At 33.7% G+C, this 20,136-nt stretch overlaps 1 protein-coding gene across 1 annotated transcript in view; it reads left to right on the forward strand.

Annotated features, from left to right (window-relative positions):
• The window catches only part of LOC115411076 (cyclic nucleotide-gated cation channel beta-3-like), a 42,501-nt gene that overhangs the window by 16,060 nt on the left and 6,305 nt on the right, over window positions 1-20,136 (forward strand). The window contains exons 13-17 of the mRNA XM_030123016.1: window positions 1,207-1,366; window positions 1,942-2,039; window positions 4,560-4,643; window positions 4,716-4,834; window positions 4,914-5,066. Of these exons, the coding sequence (XP_029978876.1) occupies window positions 1,207-1,366; window positions 1,942-2,039; window positions 4,560-4,643; window positions 4,716-4,834; window positions 4,914-5,066 (614 nt within the window). The remainder of the gene's footprint in view (window positions 1-1,206; window positions 1,367-1,941; window positions 2,040-4,559; window positions 4,644-4,715; window positions 4,835-4,913; window positions 5,067-20,136) is intronic.

A 20,136-nucleotide genomic window follows, 5' to 3' on the forward strand; every position in this document is an offset into this window, starting at 1 on the left:
CTAAATTTGATCTGCAGTGGGCCGGACCAGAAAAATAACATAATAACCAATAAATAATGACAACTCCAAATTTTTGTCTATGTTTTAGTGTAAAAAAAAAAAACAACAACTTTCAATTATGAAAATACTTACTTTTATAAACTATCAAAAAAAAAAAAAAAAAAAAAAAAAAACACCTGAAAAAACTGAAATTTAAATAAAAAAAAAAACGTAAGAAAATTTAGTGCAATTTTAACAATATTATTCCTCAACTTCTCATTTCTACATGTGCATTATGGATCAGATCTACAAAGACACTAAACACTGAGGAGAAGGCAGAAAAGAGTTAAAATTGTGCTTAATTTTCTTCAGACATTTCAGGTTGTTCATATTTGTTCAGGTTATTCACATTTTAGTGTTACAGGATAGTTTGTAAATGTAAATATTTTCATAATTTAATGTTATTTTTGCACTAAAACAAAGAAAAGAAATTTGTCAGTTCTAGATTTTTTTGCTTAATTCAAGATTTTTTTGCTTAATTCAAGATTTTTTTTTTTACTTAAAATTGAAGATTTTTTTTTTTTTTTGGCTTAACTGAAGATTTTTTTTTTTTTTTTTTTTTGCTTAATTGAAGATTTTTTTTTTTTACTTAATTGGAGATTTTTTTTTGTCTTAATTCAAGATTTTTTGCTAAATTTGAGATTTTTTTTTTACTTAATTGGAGATTTTTTTTTGTCTTAATTCAAGATTTTTTGCTAAATTTGAGTTTTTTGGCTTAATTGAAGATTTATTTTACTTAATTTAAGATTTTTTAGGCTTAATTCAAGATTTTTTTTGCTAAATTTGAGATTCTTTTTGGGCTTAATTGAAGATTTTTTTTTATTTAACTGAAGATTTTTTTTTTTTTTACTTAATGAAGATTTTTTTTTTTTTGGCTTAATTCAAGATTTTTTGCTAAATTTGAGGGGGGTTTTTGGCTTAATTGAAGATTTTTTTTACTTGACTGAAGATTTTTTTTTTTTGGCCAAATTCAAGATTTTTTCCTTAATTCAAGCTACATTTTTTTTTACTTAATTCAGTTCAAGACTGTGGAATTTTTGCACATGGCAAAAACATCCCAGGGGCCGAACTGGACCCTTTGGCGGGCCACATTTGGCCCCCGGCCCACATGTTCGACACCCCTGCTCTACTGCATACTCTGACCACCTTTCCCTTCTTTTTTTCCAGATGAGAGACGTCATAGGGGCCGCCACAGCTGCTCAGACATATTTCCGGGCGTCGATGGACGGCTGTGTGGATTACATGAACACATATACGATCCCCAAGTACGTCCAGAACAGAGTACGGACCTGGTACAACTACACCTGGGCTGCTCAGGGCATGCTGGGTAAGTCTGAGCACAGCAACAACACAACCACAACCGCAAAACGATGACGACATATACAGGTTTGTCAGAGTTTAAAAAGTGGAGGTTTTATGTGCAGATGTGGTTCTATCTTTTTTTTTGGGGGGGGGGGGGCACTTAAACAAAACCAGAAGCAGCTTGAGTCCTTGTTTCAGTTTCAGTTCAGTTTATTCAGGACAGAAAATGGCTAAAAAGGAACACTGGGAGGTGGACGTCCCAAAAAGCTATTCAGAGGTTTTGAGTAAGAGCCAAGACGCTACGTAAAATATACAGTTAATACAGTTTGAAGATACTAACAGCAGGGTGGTGCAGTGGTTAGTACTGTTACCTCACACCAAGAAGGTCCTGGGTTCAATTCCAGCTAAATTGCTCATTGGTGTGAATGTGAGAGTGACTGGTTGTTCATCTCTGTGGTTCAGCCCTGCAGTGAACTGGTCACATGTCCAGGGTACAGTCCCAACACCTCCACCCTGAATGATTATTAATGGCTTTTTCATCTCGGAATCCTCCTGCCATTCCACATTCTTCTGCTTCTTTCCTCATCCTTCTCCCTGCAGATGAATCCGAGCTGCTGGATAAGATGCCTCTGGTCATGAGAACTGCCATCGCTGTTGACATCAACTTGGTGACGTTTGAGAAGATCGCACTGTTTCAGGTGATTCCGTTCATTCCCACTGTGTTAAAAGAAACACTGGTCTACAAGGAAAATGCTTCCAGAATAAAAGTAATGAAATTTTACCACATGAGAGTCACTGATAAAGAAAAATCAGGTCAAAAATGCTGGCTGGCTGAACTTTCCAAGATACAGCCTCGGGTCAAAATGTGAAATTCAAGAATTAACGAGAGAATGGGTTTGACTCAAAAGGAATATTTGTCTCAGAGCTACAAGATCTACTTCAAAACACTGTCTGCACATTAGAATACATTCACTTTACAGGTTCTATTTAGTGGAAGATTTATAAAACTATTATATAAATGTACATAAACTAATATACATGTGTAATAACACTATCATATACCTTGAAAACATCAGCAAACCGGCACTTTTGTCATTTATTTTCCAATTAATCTTATTCAAATATATAACATTTAGCACATTTAATGTCTGAAGGAAATCATTTCTAAAAAATTGTAGACCAGTGAAATTGAAGTTTATAGACTTGAAGCTGCGGAAGAATTTCGTCACCAATTTTTTTTCATCAGATCTGTCAAACCTCAGTCGTATCCTCTGAATCATGAATCTGTCCGTCTTTCTGCGATTACTCAGCTGAACCTCTTGCATCACGGTGAACAAAGTGTACTCCAACATAAACAAACCATGTGTTTACAAACAGAGCTGGGAGGGAACTCGGGCATCTTCGGAATTTTGTCGCAACGTGCATTGTGGGAAGCGAAGGTTTGCATAGCCGCCCAGCAGCAGCAGCGGCAGTGCAACCATATGATATTATACTGAACAAAAATATAAACGCACCACTTTTGTTTTTGCTCCCATTTTTCATGAGCTGAATTCAAACATCTAAAACTTTTTCTGCGTACACACAAGGTTTATTTCTCTCAAATATTGTTCACAAATCTGTCTAAATTTGTGTTAGTGAACACTTCTTCTTTGCTGAGATAATCCATCCACCTCACAGGTGTGGCATATCAAGATGCTGATTAGACAGCAGGAGTTTTGCACAGGTGTGCCTTAGGCTGGCCACAATAAAAGGCCACTCTAAAATGTGCAGTTTTATCACACAGCACAATACCACAGATGTCACAAGTTTTGAGGGAATATGCAATTGCCATGCTGACTTCAGGAATCTCCACCAGAGCTTTTGCCTGTGAATTGAATGTTCATTTCTCTACCATAAGCCATCTCCAAAGCTGTTTCAGAGAATTCATGAAGACTGTGCGAGGAAAATGGTGGTCACACCAAATACTGACTGGTTTTCTGACCCCCCTGGACCACCCAATACAGTAAAAGTGCACATTTTAGAGTGGCCTTTTATTGTGGCCAGCCTAAGTCACACCTGTGCAATAATCATGCTGTCTAATCTGCATCTTGATCTGCCACACCTGTGAGGTGGATGGATTATCTCAGCAAAGGACAAAGGAGAAGTGCTCACTAACACAGATTTAGACAAATTTATGAACAATATTTGAGAGAAATAGGCCTTTTGTGTACATAGAAAAAGTTTTAGATCTTTGCGTTCAGCTCATGAAAAATGGGAGCAAAAACAAAAGTCGTGCGTTTATATTTTTGTTCAGTGTATATACCACGTAGGGGAAACGTGGCATATAGCTGCAACAAACGCAACGCAGAAACAGCAGGCGCTCCACTTCCCACAATGGATGTCGCGAAAACTTTCCGAAGATGCCTGAGTTACCTCCTGGCTCTGTTTGTAAACACATGGTTTGTTTATGGTGGAGTACACTTCGAAATTGTTCACAGTGAGGGAAGAGATTCAGTTGAGTAATGACAGAAAGACTGACAGAGTCATGATTCAGAGGAAATGACGGAGGTTTGACAGATGGGATGAAAAACTGCTGATGAAAGTCTCCCGCACCTTTAAAGAAACAAGAAATGGCAGGATACGTTTCAGAAGCAGTTTACACTGGTTCAGAGGCAGTGAGTTTATCTCCTCTAAGTGTTTTTCTGTTGTATGTTGTTATTCTACACTTGAACCAGCAGGGGTCAGTCTGGTTCCACAACACACTGAGGACCAGAACCACCAGAGAATCCACACAATGCATCCAGTTTAACTGTCGCTAACCCTAGTCCTACTCTAACCCTAACCCTAGTCCTAACCCTACTCTAACCCTACTCTAGCCCTACTCTAACCCTAAAACTAACCCTAGCCCTACTCTAACTCTAACCCTACTCTAACCCTAACCCTATTCTTAACCCTAACTCTACTCTAACCCTAGCCCTACTCTAACCCTGACCTAACCCTACTCTTAACCCTAACCCCTAACTCTAACCCTAACCCCTAACCCCCTAACCCTCAGTGCATGGTATTTGACGTGGCATGAACATACATATGGAAAACTTATAATGTGTTCAGTTAACATGCCAATTAAAAGTGACGTGTATATTTACGCGATTTCATGGTATCATGTTGTACGTGTTGACCCTTTAACCAACATCCAGAGACTTATTTGTCTTCCTGAATATATTCGACTTCTCTTCCAGGGATGCGACCGGCAGATGTTGGTGGATATGTTACTGCGGCTCAAATCCATTATCTACCTCCCTGGAGACTTTGTTGTCAAGAAAGTCAGTATGCCTTTAACTACAGCTGGAATCATGTGAAAATGTAATAAATACAAATGAGTCTCTCCTCTGCAGGGCGACATCGGTAAAGAAATGTACATCATTAAAAGTGGAGCAGTGCAGGTTGTCGGAGGACCTGATAATAGTATCATATTTGTCACCCTGAAGGCCGGTTGTGTATTTGGAGAAATCAGGTACAGTTTTTCTACTACAGACTCTTATCTCCTAGGGCTGTTAGTGGACACTGTGGACATGTTTTATCGTTCACCACAGTTTACTACAATCTGCCAAAGATGGAGGGAACAGACGCACCGCTAACGTCAAAGCTCACGGCTTCGCTAACCTCTTTGTCCTGGAGAAGAAAGACCTGTTTGACATCCTGGTCCATTACCCGGAGTCTCAGAAGGTCTTGGCCAGGAAGGGAAGGTGAGAACATTTGGATCTGTGCTGTCCAACTGGAGTTTGACAATTAAACACAATCACAGAGTCTAAGCCATATTCATGTAAAACTGAGAAGAACAGCAAAACTACTTGAGGTCTGACAGACCTAATGTTTGCATTTGGTCCACAGTTAACTTCTTTAGCATGTTTTCTTTAAAAGTCATGTTATGCATCGTAGGTTTTCCAGTTGTTTATACATGAGGTACTAATAATGGCCAAAAATTACATGAAATTATGTTTTTATTGAAAAAAGTAAGTGTTTTCAAAAAGCTTGGTGAAAATCTGGACCTGTCTAGTGTTTCTAAAATGTTGAAGTAATGTTCTAACGCCTCAGTAAACTATCTGTGGAGATCAAACATGACCTTTACATATCAAATCTTAATGCTATAATGTGTGTGAAGAAAGTGGACATTTTGGACATGCTTCCAGATCAGTTGTTAAAAAATTTAGATTTTCAGATGGTCACAAACATGCTCCACAAAGGAATTTTTCAGATTACATTAAGGGTTCATTTAAAAAGTTTTTAAGGCAGTGAGTGATTATGTCAAAAATGATTTTTTTTATCATGACTTCCAAAAATGATCTTTTCAGACATGATTTCAAATATGTTTAAATTTTAATTTGGGATGTTCCTAACATCCAAATAAACACTCCCTGAAGGGTTTCAAGTTGATTTAAAACATTTTTCAGGTGGTCACCAACATGCTCCAAATATGAATTTTTCGTAAAGCTATAGTATGACTTCTGAAAATGACTTTTTCGGACATGATTTCAAACATGTTTAAATTTTGATTTGGGATGTTCCTAACATCATGATAAACACTCCCTGAAGGGTTTCAAGTTGATTTAAAACATTTTTCAGGTGCTCACCAACATGCTCCAAAAATGAATTTTTTGTAAGGCTATAGTATGTCTTCCGAAAATGACTTTTTCGGACATGATTTCAAACATGTTTAAATTTGAATTTGGGATGTTCCTAACATCATAATAACCACTCCCTGAAGGGTTTCAAGTTGATTTAAAACATTTTTCAGGTGCTCACCAACATGCTCCAAAATGAATTTTTCGTAAGGCTATAGTATGTCTTCCGAAAATGACTTTTTCGGACATGATTTTAAATATGTTTAAATTTGAATTTGGGATGTTCCTAACATCATAATAAACACTCCCTGAAGGGTTTCAAGTTGATTTAAAACATTTTTCATGAGGTCACCAACATCGCCAAAAATGAATTTTTTGTAAGGCTATAGTATGACTTCTGAAAATGACTTTTTCGGATATGATTTCAAACATGTTTCAATTTTGATTTGGGATGTTCCTAACATCATAATAAACACTCCCTGGAGGGTTTCAAGTTGATTTAAAAAAATTTTCATTAGGTCATCAACATGCTCCAAAATGAAATTTTTGTAAGGCTACAGTATGACTTCCGAAAATGGCTTTGTCGGACATAATTTCTAACATGTCCAAATTATGATTGAAGATGTTCCTGAGATCATAATAAAAACTCCCTGAAGTGTCTGAGGTTCATTTAAAACATTTTTCAGGTGGTCACCAACATGCTCCAAAAATGAATTTTTCGTAAGGCTATAGCATGACTTCCGAAAATGACCTTTTCGGACATGATTTTAAATATGTTTAAATTTGAATTTGGGATGTTCCTAACATCATAATAAACACTCCCTGAAGGGTTTCAAGTTGATTTAAAACATTTTTCATGAGGTCACCAACATCGCCAAAAATGAATTTTTTGTAAGGCTATAGTATGACTTCTGAAAATGACTTTTTCGGATATGATTTCAAACATGTTTCAATTTTGATTTGGGATGTTCCTAACATCATAATAAACACTCCCTGAAGGGTTTCAAGTTGATTTAAAACATTTTTCATGAGGTCACCAACATCGCCAAAAATGAATTTTTTGTAAGGCTATAGTATGACTTCTGAAAATGACTTTTTCGGATATGATTTCAAACATGTTTCAATTTTGATTTGGGATGTTCCTAACATCATAATAAACACTCCCTGGAGGGTTTCAAGTTGATTTAAAAAAATTTTCATTAGGTCATCAACATGCTCCAAAAATGAAATTTTTGTAAGGCTACAGTATGACTTCCGAAAATGGCTTTGTCGGACATGATTTCAAACATGTCTAAACATTGATTTAGGATGTTCCTAACATCATAATAAACACTCCCTGAAGGGTTTCACGTTGATTTAAAACATTTTTCAGGTGGTCACCAACATGCTCCAAAAATGAATTTTTCGTAAGGCTATAGTATGACTTCCGAAAATGACTTTTTCTGACATGATTTTAAATATGTTTAAATTTGAATTTGGGATGTTCCTAACATCATAATAAACACTCCCTGAAGGGTTTCAAGTTGATTTAAAACATTTTTCATGAGGTCACCAACATCGCCAAAAATGAATTTTTTGTATGGCTATAGTATGACTTCTGAAAATGACTTTTTCGGATATGATTTCAAACATGTTTCAATTTTGATTTGGGATGTTCCTAACATCATAATAAACACTCCCTGAAGGGTTTCAAGTTGATTTAAAACATTTTTCAGGTGGTCACCAACATACTCCAAAAATGAATTTTTCGTAAGGCTATAGTATGACTTCAGAAAATGACTTTTTCGGACATTATTTTAAAAATTACAAAACTGTGATTTAGGATGTTCCTAACATCATAATAAACACTCCCTGAAGGGTTTCAAGTTGATTTAAAACATTTTTCAGGTCGTCACCAACATCTCAAAAAATGAATTTTTTGTAAGGCTATAGTATGTCTTCCGAAAATGACTTTTTCGGACATGATTTCAAACATGTTTAAATTTTGATTTGGGATGTTCCTAACATCATAATAAACACTCCCTGAAGGGTTTCAAGTTGATTAAAAACCTTTATCATGAGGTCACCAACATGCTCCAAAAATGAAATTTTTGTAAGGCTACAGTATGACTTCCGAAAATGACTTTTTCGGATATGATTTCAAATATGTTTAAATTTGGGATTTTCCTAACATCATGATAAACACTCCCTGAAGGGTTTCAAGTTGATTTAAAACATTTTTCAGGTGGTCACCAACATGCTCCAAAAATGAATTTTTCGTAAGGCTATAGTATGACTTCCGAAAATGACTTTTTCGGACATGATTTCAAACATGTTTAAATTTTGATTTGGGATGTTCCTAACATCATAATAAACACTCCCTGGAGGGTTTCAAGTTGATTTAAAAAAATTTTCATTAGGTCATCAACATGCTCCAAAAATGAAATTTTTGTAAGGCTACAGTATGACTTCCGAAAATGGCTTTGTCGGACATGATTTCAAACATGTCTAAACATTGATTTAGGATGTTCCTAACATCATAATAAACACTCCCTGAAGGGTTTCACGTTGATTTAAAACATTTTTCAGGTGGTCACCAACATCTCCAAAAATTAATTTTTCGTAAGGCTATAGTATGTCTTCCGAAAATGACTTTTTCGGACATGATTTAAAACATGTCTAAACATTGATTTAGGATTTTCCTAACATCATAATAAACACTCCCTGAAGGGTTTCAAGTTGATTTAAAACATTTTTCAGGTGGTCACCAACATGCTCCAAAAATGAATTTTTCGTAAGGCTACAGTATGACTTCCGAAAATGACTTTTTCGGACATGATTTCAAACATGTTTAAATTTTGATTTGGGATGTTCCTAACATCATAATAAACACTCCCTGGAGGGTTTCAAGTTGATTTAAAAAAATTTTCATTAGGTCATCAACATGCTCCAAAAATGAAATTTTTGTAAGGCTACAGTATGACTTCCGAAAATGGCTTTGTCGGACATGATTTCAAACATGTCTAAACATTGATTTAGGATGTTCCTAACATCATAATAAACACTCCCTGAAGGGTTTCACGTTGATTTAAAACATTTTTCATGAGGTCACCAACATCGCCAAAAATGAATTTTTTGTAAGGCTATAGTATGACTTCCGAAAATGACTTTTTCGGACTTGATTTCAAACATGTTTAAATTTTGATTTGGGATGTTCCTAACATCATAATAAACACTCCCTGAAGGGTTTCACGTTGATTTAAAACATTTTTCAGGTGGTCACCAACATGCTCCAAAAATGAATTTTTCGTAAGGCTATAGTATGACTTCCGAAAATGACTTTTTCGGACATGATTTTAAATATGTTTAAATTTGAATTTGGGATGTTCCTAACATCATAATAAACACTCCCTGAAGGGTTTCAAGTTGATTTAAAACATTTTTCATGAGGTCACCAACATCGCCAAAAATGAATTTTTTGTAAGGCTATAGTATGACTTCTGAAAATGACTTTTTCGGATATGATTTCAAACATGTTTCAATTTTGATTTGGGATGTTCCTAACATCATAATAAACACTCCCTGAAGGGTTTCAAGTTGATTTAAAACATTTTTCATGAGGTCACCAACATCGCCAAAAATGAATTTTTTGTAAGGCTATAGTATGACTTCCGAAAATGACTTTTTCGGACATGATTTCAAACATGTCTAAACATTGATTTAGGATGTTCCTAACATCATAATAAACACTCCCTGAGGTGTTTCAGGTTCATTTAAAACATTTTTCAGGTGGTCACCAACATGCTCCAAAAATGAATTTTTCGTAAGGCTATAGAATGACTTCCGAAAATGACTTTTTCGGACATGATTTTAAATATGTTTAAATTTGAATTTGGGATGTTCCTAACATCATAATAAACACTCCCTGAAGGGTTTCAAGTTGATTTAAAACATTTTTCATGAGGTCACCAACATCGCCAAAAATGAATTTTTTGTAAGGCTATAGTATGACTTCTGAAAATGACTTTTTCGGATATGATTTCAAACATGTTTCAATTTTGATTTGGGATGTTCCTAACATCATAATAAACACTCCCTGGAGGGTTTCAAGTTGATTTAAAAAAATTTTCATTAGGTCATCAACATGCTCCAAAAATGAAATTTTTGTAAGGCTACAGTATGACTTCCGAAAATGGCTTTGTCGGACATGATTTCAAACATGTCTAAACATTGATTTAGGATGTTCCTAACATCATAATAAACACTCCCTGAAGGGTTTCACGTTGATTTAAAACATTTTTCAGGTGGTCACCAACATGCTCCAAAAATGAATTTTTCGTAAGGCTATAGTATGACTTCCGAAAATGACTTTTTCGGACATGATTTTAAATATGTTTAAATTTGAATTTGGGATGTTCCTAACATCATAATAAACACTCCCTGAAGGGTTTCAAGTTGATTTAAAACATTTTTCATGAGGTCACCAACATGCTCCAAAAATTAAATTTTTGTAAGGCTACAGTATGACTTCTGAAAATGACTTTTTCGGATATGATTTCAAACATGTTTCAATTTTGATTTGGGATGTTCCTAACATCATAATAAACACTCCCTGAAGGGTTTCAAGTTGATTTAAAACATTTTTCAGGTGGTAACCAACATGCTCCAAAAATGAATTTTTCGTAAGGCTATAGTATGACTTCAGAAAATGACTTTTTCGGACATTATTTTAAAAATTACAAAACTGTGATTTAGGATGTTCCTAACATCATAATAAACACTCCCTGAAGGGTTTCAAGTTGATTTAAAACATTTTTCAGGTCGTCACCAACATCTCAAAAATGAATTTTTTGTAAGGCTATAGTATGTCTTCCGAAAATGACTTTTTCGGACATGATTTCAAACATGTTTAAATTTTGATTTGGGATGTTCCTAACATCATAATAAACACTCCCTGAAGGGTTTCAAGTTGATTAAAAACCTTTATCATGAGGTCACCAACATGCTCCAAAAATGAAATTTTTGTAAGGCTACAGTATGACTTCCGAAAATGACTTTTTCGGATATGATTTCAAATATGTTTAAATTTGGGATTTTCCTAACATCATGATAAACACTCCCTGAAGGGTTTCAAGTTGATTTAAAACATTTTTCAGGTGGTCACCAACATGCTCCAAAAATGAATTTTTCGTAAGGCTATAGAATGACTTCCGAAAATGACCTTTTCGGACATGTTTTCTAACATGTCTAAATTTTGATTTGGGATGTTCCTAACATCATAATAAACACTCCCTGGAGGGTTTCAAGTTGATTTAAAAAAATTTTCATTAGGTCATCAACATGCTCCAAAAATGAAATTTTTGTAAGGCTACAGTATGACTTCCGAAAATGGCTTTGTCGGACATGATTTCAAACATGTCTAAACATTGATTTAGGATGTTCCTAACATCATAATAAACACTCCCTGAAGGGTTTCACGTTGATTTAAAACATTTTTCAGGTGGTCACCAACATCTCCAAAAATTAATTTTCGTAAGGCTATAGTATGTCTTCCGAAAATGACTTTTTCGGACATGATTTAAAACATGTCTAAACATTGATTTAGGATGTTCCAAAGATCAAAGTAAACACTCCCTGAGGTTTCTGAGGTTCATTTCAAACATTTTTCAGATGGTAGACAACATGCTCCAAAAATGAATTTCTCGTAAGGCTATAGCATGACTTCCGAAAATGACTTTTTCGGATATGATTTTAAATATGTTTAAATTTGAATTTGGGATATTCCTAACATCATAATAAACACTCCCTGAAGGGTTTCAATTTGATTTAAAATATTTTTCATGAGGTCACCAACATGCTCCAAAAATGAAATTTTTGTAAGGCTACAGTATGACTTCCGAAAATGACTTTTTCGGATATGATTTCAAATATGTTTAAATTTGAATTTGGGATTTTCCTAACATCATAATAAACACTCCCTGAAGGGTTTCAAGTTGATTTAAAACATTTTTCAGGTGGTCACCAACATACTCCAAAAATGAATTTTTCGTAAGGCTATAGTATGACTTCCGAAAATGACTTTTTCTGACATTATTTTAAAAATTACAAAACTGTGATTTAGGATGTTCCTAACATCATAATAAACACTCCCTGAAGGGTTTCAAGTTGATTTAAAACATTTTTCAGGTGGTCACCAACATACTCCAAAAATGAATTTTTTTGTAAGGCTATAGTATGACTTCCGAAAATGACTTTTTCGGATATGATTTCAAATATGTTTAAATTTTGATTTGGGATGTTCCTAACATCATAATAAACACTCCCTGAAGGGTTTCAAGTTGATTAAAAACATTTTTCATGAGGTCACCAGCATGCTCCAAAAATGAAATTTTTGTAACGCTACAGTATGACTTCCGAAAATGACTTTTTCGGATATGATTTCAAATATGTTTAAATTTGTATTTTGGATCTTCCTAACATCATAATAAACACTCCCTGAAGGGTTTCAATTTGATTTCAAACATTTTTCAGGTGGTCACCAACATCCTCCAAAAATGAAATTTTCGTAAGGCTATAGTATGTCTTCCGAAAATGACTTTTTCGGACATGATTTCAAACATGTTTAATTTTTGATTTGGGATGTTCCTAACATCATAATAAACACTCCCTGAAGGGTTTCAAGTTGATTTAAAACATTTTTCATGAGGTCACCAACATCGCCAAAAATGAATTTTTTGTAAGGCTATAGCATGACTTCCGAAAATGACTTTTTCGGAAATAATTTCCAACATGTCCAAATTTTGATTTTGGATGTTCCTAAGATCATAATAAACACTCCCTGAAGTGTTTCAGGTTCATTTCAAACATTTTTCAGGTGGTCACCAACATGCTCCAAAAATGAATTTTTCGTAAGGCTATAGCATGACTTCCGAAAATGACTTTTTCGGACATTATTTAAAAAATTACAAAACTGTGATTTAGGATGTTCCTAACATCATAATAAACACTCCCTGAAGGGTTTCAAGTTGATTTAAAACATTTTTCAGGTGGTCACCAACATGCTCCAAAATGAATTTTTCGTAAGGCTTTAAAATGACTTTTTCGGACATTATTTTAAAAATTACAAAACTGTGATTTAGGATGTTCCTAACATCATAATAAACACTCCCTGAAGGGATTCAAGTTGATTTAAAACATTTTTCAGGTGGTCACCAACATGCTCCAAAAATGAATTTTTTGTAAGGCTATAGTATGACTTCCGAAAATGACTTTTTCGGACATGATTTAAAATATGTTTGAATTTGAATTTGGGATGTTCCTAACATCATAATAAACACTCCCTGAAGGGTTTCAAGTTGATTAAAAACATTTTTCATGAGGTCACCAGCATGCTCCAAAAATGAAATTTTTGTAACGCTTACAGTATGACTTCCGAAAATGACTTTTTCGGATATGATTTCAAATATGTTTAAATTTGTATTTTGGATCTTCCTAACATCATAATAAACACTCCCTGAAGGGTTTCAAGTTGATTTAAAACATTTTTCAGGTGGTCACCAACATACTCCAAAAATGAATTTTTCGTAAGGCTTTAGTATGACTTCCGAAAATGACTTTTTCGGACATTATTTTAAAAATTACAAAACTGTGATTTAGGATGTTCCTAACATCATAATAAACACTCCCTGAAGGGTTTCAAGTTGATTTAAAACATTTTTCAGGTTGTCACCAACATGCTCCAAAATGAATTTTTCGTAAGGCTATAGTATGTCTTCCGAAAATGGCTTTTTCGGACATGATTTCAAACATGTTTAATTTTTGATTTGGGATGTTCCTAACATCATAATAAACACTCCCTGAAGGGTTTCAAGTTGATTTAAAACATTTTTCAGGTGGTCACCAACATACTCCAAAAATGAATTTTTTTGTAAGGCTATAGTATGACTTCTGAAAATGACTTTTTCGGATATGATTTCAAATATGTTTAAATTTTGATTTGGGATGTTCCTAACATCATAATAAACACTCCCTGAAGGGTTTCAAGTTGATTTAAAACATTTTTCAGGTGGTCACCAACATACTCCAAAATGAATTTTTCGTAAGGCTATAGTATGACTTCCGAAAATGACTTTTTCGGACATGATTTCAAACATGTTTAAATTTGAATTTGGGATGTTCCTAACATCATAATAAACACTCCCTGAAGGGTTTCAAGTTGATTTAAAACATTTTTCAGGTGGTCACCAACATGCTCCAAAATGAATTTTTCGTAAGGCTTTAGTATGACTTCCGAAAATGACTTTTTCTGACATTATTTTAAAAATTACAAAACTGTGATTTAGGACGTTCCTAACATCATGATAAAGACTCCCTGAAGGGTTTCAATTTGATTTCAAACATTTTTCAGGTGGTCACCAACATCCTCCAAAAATGAAATTTTTGTAAGGCTATAGTATGTCTTCCGAAAATGGCTTTTTCGGACATGATTTCAAACATGTTTAATTTTTGATTTGGGATGTTCCTAACATCATAATAAACACTCCCTGAAGGGTTTCAAGTTGATTTAAAACATTTTTCATGAGGTCACCAACATCGCCAAAAATGAATTTTTTGTAAGGCTATAGTATGACTTCCGAAAATGACTTTTTCGGACTTGATTTCAAACATGTTTAAATTTTGATTTGGGATGTTCCTAACATCATAATAAACACTCCCTGAAGGGTTTCAAGTTGATTTAAAACATTTTTCAGGTGGTCACCAACATGCTCCAAAAATGAATTTTTCGTAAGGCTTTAGTATGACTTCCGAAAATGACTTTTTCTGACATTATTTAAAAAATTACAAAACTGTGATTTAGGATGTTCCTAACATCATAATAAACACTCCCTGAAGGGTTTCAAGTTGATTTAAAACATTTTTCAGGTGGTCACCAACATGCTCCAAAAATGAATTTTTCGTAAGGCTATAGTATGACTTCCGAAAATGACTTTTTCGGACATGATTTAAAATATGTTTGAATTTGAATTTGGGGTGTTCCTAACATCATAATAAACACTCCCTGAAGGGTTTCAAGTTGATTTAAAACATTTTTCAGGTGGTCACCAACATACTCCAAAAATGAATTTTTCGTAAGGCTTTAGTATGACTTCCGAAAATGACTTTTTCGGACATTATTTTAAAAATTACAAAACTGTGATTTAGGATGTTCCTAACATCATAATAAACACTCCCTGAAGGGTTTCAAGTTGATTTAAAACATTTTCAGGTGGTCACCAACATGCTCCAAAATGAATTTTTCGTAAGGCTATAGTATGTCTTCCGAAAATGGCTTTTTCGGACATGATTTCAAACATGTTTAATTTTTGATTTGGGATGTTCCTAACATCATAATAAACACTCCCTGAAGGGTTTCAAGTTGATTTAAAACATTTTTCAGGTGGTCACCAACATGCTCCAAAAATGAATTTTTTTGTAAGGCTATAGTATGACTTCTGAAAATGACTTTTTCGGACATGATTTAAAATATGTTTGAATTTGTATTTTGGATCTTCCTAACATCATAATAAACACTCCCTGAAGGGTTTCAAGTTGATTTAAAACATTTTTCAGGTGGTCACCAACATACTCCAAAAATGAATTTTTCGTAAGGCTTTAGTATGACTTCCGAAAATGACTTTTTCGGACATTATTTTAAAAATTACAAAACTGTGATTTAGGATGTTCCTAACATCATAATAAACACTCCCTGAAGGGTTTCAAGTTGATTTAAAACATTTTTCAGGTGGTCACCAACATGCTCCAAAATGAATTTTTCGTAAGGCTATAGTATGTCTTCCGAAAATGGCTTTTTCGGACATGATTTCAAACATGTTTAATTTTTGATTTGGGATGTTCCTAACATCATAATAAACACTCCCTGAAGGGTTTCAAGTTGATTTAAAACATTTTTCAGGTGGTCACCAACATACTCCAAAAATGAATTTTTTTGTAAGGCTATAGTATGACTTCTGAAAATGACTTTTTCGGATATGATTTCAAATATGTTTAAATTTTGATTTGGGATATTCCTAACATCATAATAAACACTCCCTGAAGGGTTTCAAGTTGATTAAAAACATTTTTCATGAGGTCACCAGCATGCTCCAAAAATGAAATTTTTGTAACGCTACAGTATGACTTCCGAAAATGACTTTTTCGGATATGATTTCAAATATGTTTAAATTTGTATTTTGGATCTTCCTAACATCATAATAAACACTCCCTGAAGGGTTTCAAGTTGATTTAAAATATTTTTCAGGTGGTCACCAACATACTCCAAAAATGAATTTTTCGTAAGGCTTTAGTATGACTTCCGAAAATGAGTTTTTCGGACATTATTTTAAAAATTACAAAACTGTGATTTAGGATGTTCCTAACATCATGATAAACACTCCCTGAAGGGTTTCAATTTGATTTAAAACATTTTTCAGGTGGTCACCAACATACTCCAAAAATGAAATTTTCGTAAGGCTATAGTATGTCTTCCGAAAATGGCTTTTTCGGACATGATTTCAAACATGTTTAATTTTTTATTTAGGATGTTCCTAACATCATAATAAACACTCCCTGAAGGGTTTCAAGTTGATTTAAAACATTTTTCATGAGGTCACCAACATCGCCAAAAATGAATTTTTTGTAAGGCTATAGTATGACTTCCGAAAATGGCTTTTTCGGACTTGATTTCAAACATGTTTAAATTTTGATTTGGGATGTTCCTAACATCATAATAAACACTCCCTGAAGGGTTTCAAGTTGATTTAAAACATTTTTCAGGTGGTCACCAACATACTCCAAAAATGAATTTTTTGTAAGGCTATAGTATGACTTCCGAAAATGACTTTTTTGGATATGATTTCAAATATGTTTAAATTTGAATTTGGGATGTTCCTAACATCATAATAAAAACTCCCTGAAGGGTTTCAAGTTGATTTAAAACATTTTTCAGGTGGTCACCAACATACTCCAAAAATGAATTTTTCGTAAGGCTATAGTATGACTTCCAAAAATGACTTTTTCGGACATGATTTCAAACATGTTTAAATTTGAATTTGGGATGTTCCTAACATCATAATAACCACTCCCTGAAGGGTTTCAAGTTGATTTAAAACATTTTTCAGGTGCTCACCAACATGCTCCAAAAATGAATTTTTTGTAAGGCTATAGTATGACTTCTGAAAATGACTTTTTCGGATATGATTTCAAACATGTTTAATTTTGATTTGGGATGTTCCTAACATCATAATAAACACTCCCTGAAGGGTTTCAAGTTGATTTAAAACATTTTTCAGGTGGTAACCAACATGCTCCAAAATGAATTTTTCGTAAGGCTATAGTATGACTTCAGAAAATGACTTTTTCGGACATTATTTTAAAAATTACAAAACTGTGATTTAGGATGTTCCTAACATCATAATAAACACTCCCTGAAGGGTTTCAAGTTGATTTAAAACATTTTTCAGGTCGTCACCAACATCTCAAAAAATGAATTTTTTGTAAGGCTATATAGTATGTCTTCCGAAAATGACTTTTTCGGACATGATTTCAAACATGTTTAAATTTGAATTTGGGATGTTCCTAACATCATAATAACCACTCCCTGAAGGGTTTCAAGTTGATTTAAAACATTTTTCAGGTGCTCACCAACATGCTCCAAAAATGAATTTTTTGTAAGGCTATAGTATGACTTCTGAAAATGACTTTTTCGGATATGATTTCAAACATGTTTAAATTTTGATTTGGGATGTTCCTAACATCATAATAAACACTCCCTGAAGGGTTTCAAGTTGATTAAAAACCTTTATCATGAGGTCACCAACATGCTCCAAAAATGAAATTTTTGTAAGGCTACAGTATGACTTCCGAAAATGACTTTTTCGGATATGATTTCAAATATGTTTATATTTGGGATTTTCCTAACATCATGATAAACACTCCCTGAAGGGTTTCAAGTTGATTTAAAACATTTTTCAGGTGGTCACCAACATGCTCCAAAAATGAATTTTTCGTAAGGCTATAGTATGACTTCCGAAAATGACTTTTTCGGACATGATTTCAAACATGTTTAAATTTTGATTTGGGATGTTCCTAACATCATAATAAACACTCCCTGGAGGGTTTCAAGTTGATTTAAAAAAATTTTCATTAGGTCATCAACATGCTCCAAAAATGAAATTTTTGTAAGGCTACAGTATGACTTCCGAAAATGGCTTTGTCGGACATGATTTCAAACATGTCTAAACATTGATTTAGGATGTTCCTAACATCATAATAAACACTCCCTGAAGGGTTTCACGTTGATTTAAAACATTTTTCAGGTGGTCACCAACATCTCCAAAAATTAATTTTTCGTAAGGCTATAGTATGTCTTCCGAAAATGACTTTTTCGGACATGATTTAAAACATGTCTAAACATTGATTTAGGATTTTCCTAACATCATAATAAACACTCCCTGAAGGGTTTCAAGTTGATTTAAAACATTTTTCAGGTGGTCACCAACATGCTCCAAAAATGAATTTTTCGTAAGGCTATAGTATGACTTCCGAAAATGACTTTTTCGGATATGATTTTAAATATGTTTAAATTTGAATTTGGGATATTCCTAACATCATAATAAACACTCCCTGAAGGGTTTCAATTTGATTTAAAATATTTTTCATGAGGTCACCAACATGCTCCAAAAATGAAATTTTTGTAAGGCTACAGTATGACTTCCGAAAATGACTTTTTCGGATATGATTTCAAATATGTTTAAATTTGTATTTTGGATCTTCCTAACATCATAATAAACACTCCCTGAAGGGTTTCAAGTTGATTTAAAACATTTTTCAGGTGGTCACCAACATACTCCAAAAATGAATTTTTCGTAAGGCTATAGTATGACTTCCGAAAATGACTTTTTCGGACATTATTTTAAAAATTACAAAACTGTGATTTAGGACGTTCCTAACATCATGATAAAGACTCCCTGAAGGGTTTCAATTTGATTTCAAACATTTTTCAGGTGGTCACCAACATCCTCCAAAAATGAAATTTTCGTAAGGCTATAGTATGTCTTCCGAAAATGACTTTTTCGGACATGATTTCAAACATGTTTAATTTTTGATTTGGGATGTTCCTAACATCATAATAAACACTCCCTGAAGGGTTTCAAGTTGATTTAAAACATTTTTCATGAGGTCACCAACATCGCCAAAAATGAATTTGTCGTAAGGCTATAGCATGACTTCCGAAAATGACTTTTTCGGACATAATTTCCAACATGTCCAAATTTTGATTTAGGATGTTCCTAAGATCATAATAAACACTCCCTGAAGTGTTTCAGGTTCATTTAAAACATTTTTCAGGTGGTCACCAACATGCTCCAAAAATGAATTTTTCGTAAGGCTATAGCATGACTTCCGAAAATGACTTTTTCTGACATTATTTAAAAAATTACAAAACTGTGATTTAGGATGTTCCTAACATCATAATAAACACTCCCTGAAGGGTTTCAAGTTGATTTAAAACATTTTTCAGGTGGTCACCAACATGCTCCAAAAATGAATTTTTCGTAAGGCTTTAAAATGACTTTTTCGGACATTATTTTAAAAATTACAAAACTGTGATTTAGGATGTTCCTAACATCATAATAAACACTCCGTGAAGGGATTCAAGTTGATTTAAAACATTTTTCAGGTGGTCACCAACATGCTCCAAAAATGAATTTTTTGTAAGGCTATAGTATGACTTCCGAAAATGACTTTTTCGGACATGATTTAAAATATGTTTGAATTTGAATTTGGGATGTTCCTAACATCATAATAAACACTCCCTGAAGGGTTTCAAGTTGATTAAAAACATTTTTCATGAGGTCACCAGCATGCTCCAAAAATGAAATTTTTGTAACGCTTACAGTATGACTTCCGAAAATGACTTTTTCGGATATGATTTCAAATATGTTAAATTTGTATTTTGGATCTTCCTAACATCATAATAAACACTCCCTGAAGGGTTTCAAGTTGATTTAAAACATTTTTCAGGTGGTCACCAACATACTCCAAAAATGAATTTTTCGTAAGGCTTTAGTATGACTTCCGAAAATGACTTTTTCGGACATTATTTTAAAAATTACAAAACTGTGATTTAGGATGTTCCTAACATCATAATAAACACTCCCTGAAGGGTTTCAAGTTGATT

This window comes from Sphaeramia orbicularis, chromosome 20, assembly GCF_902148855.1.
Source record: "Sphaeramia orbicularis chromosome 20, fSphaOr1.1, whole genome shotgun sequence".
Lineage (NCBI taxonomy): Eukaryota > Metazoa > Chordata > Actinopteri > Kurtiformes > Apogonidae > Sphaeramia > Sphaeramia orbicularis.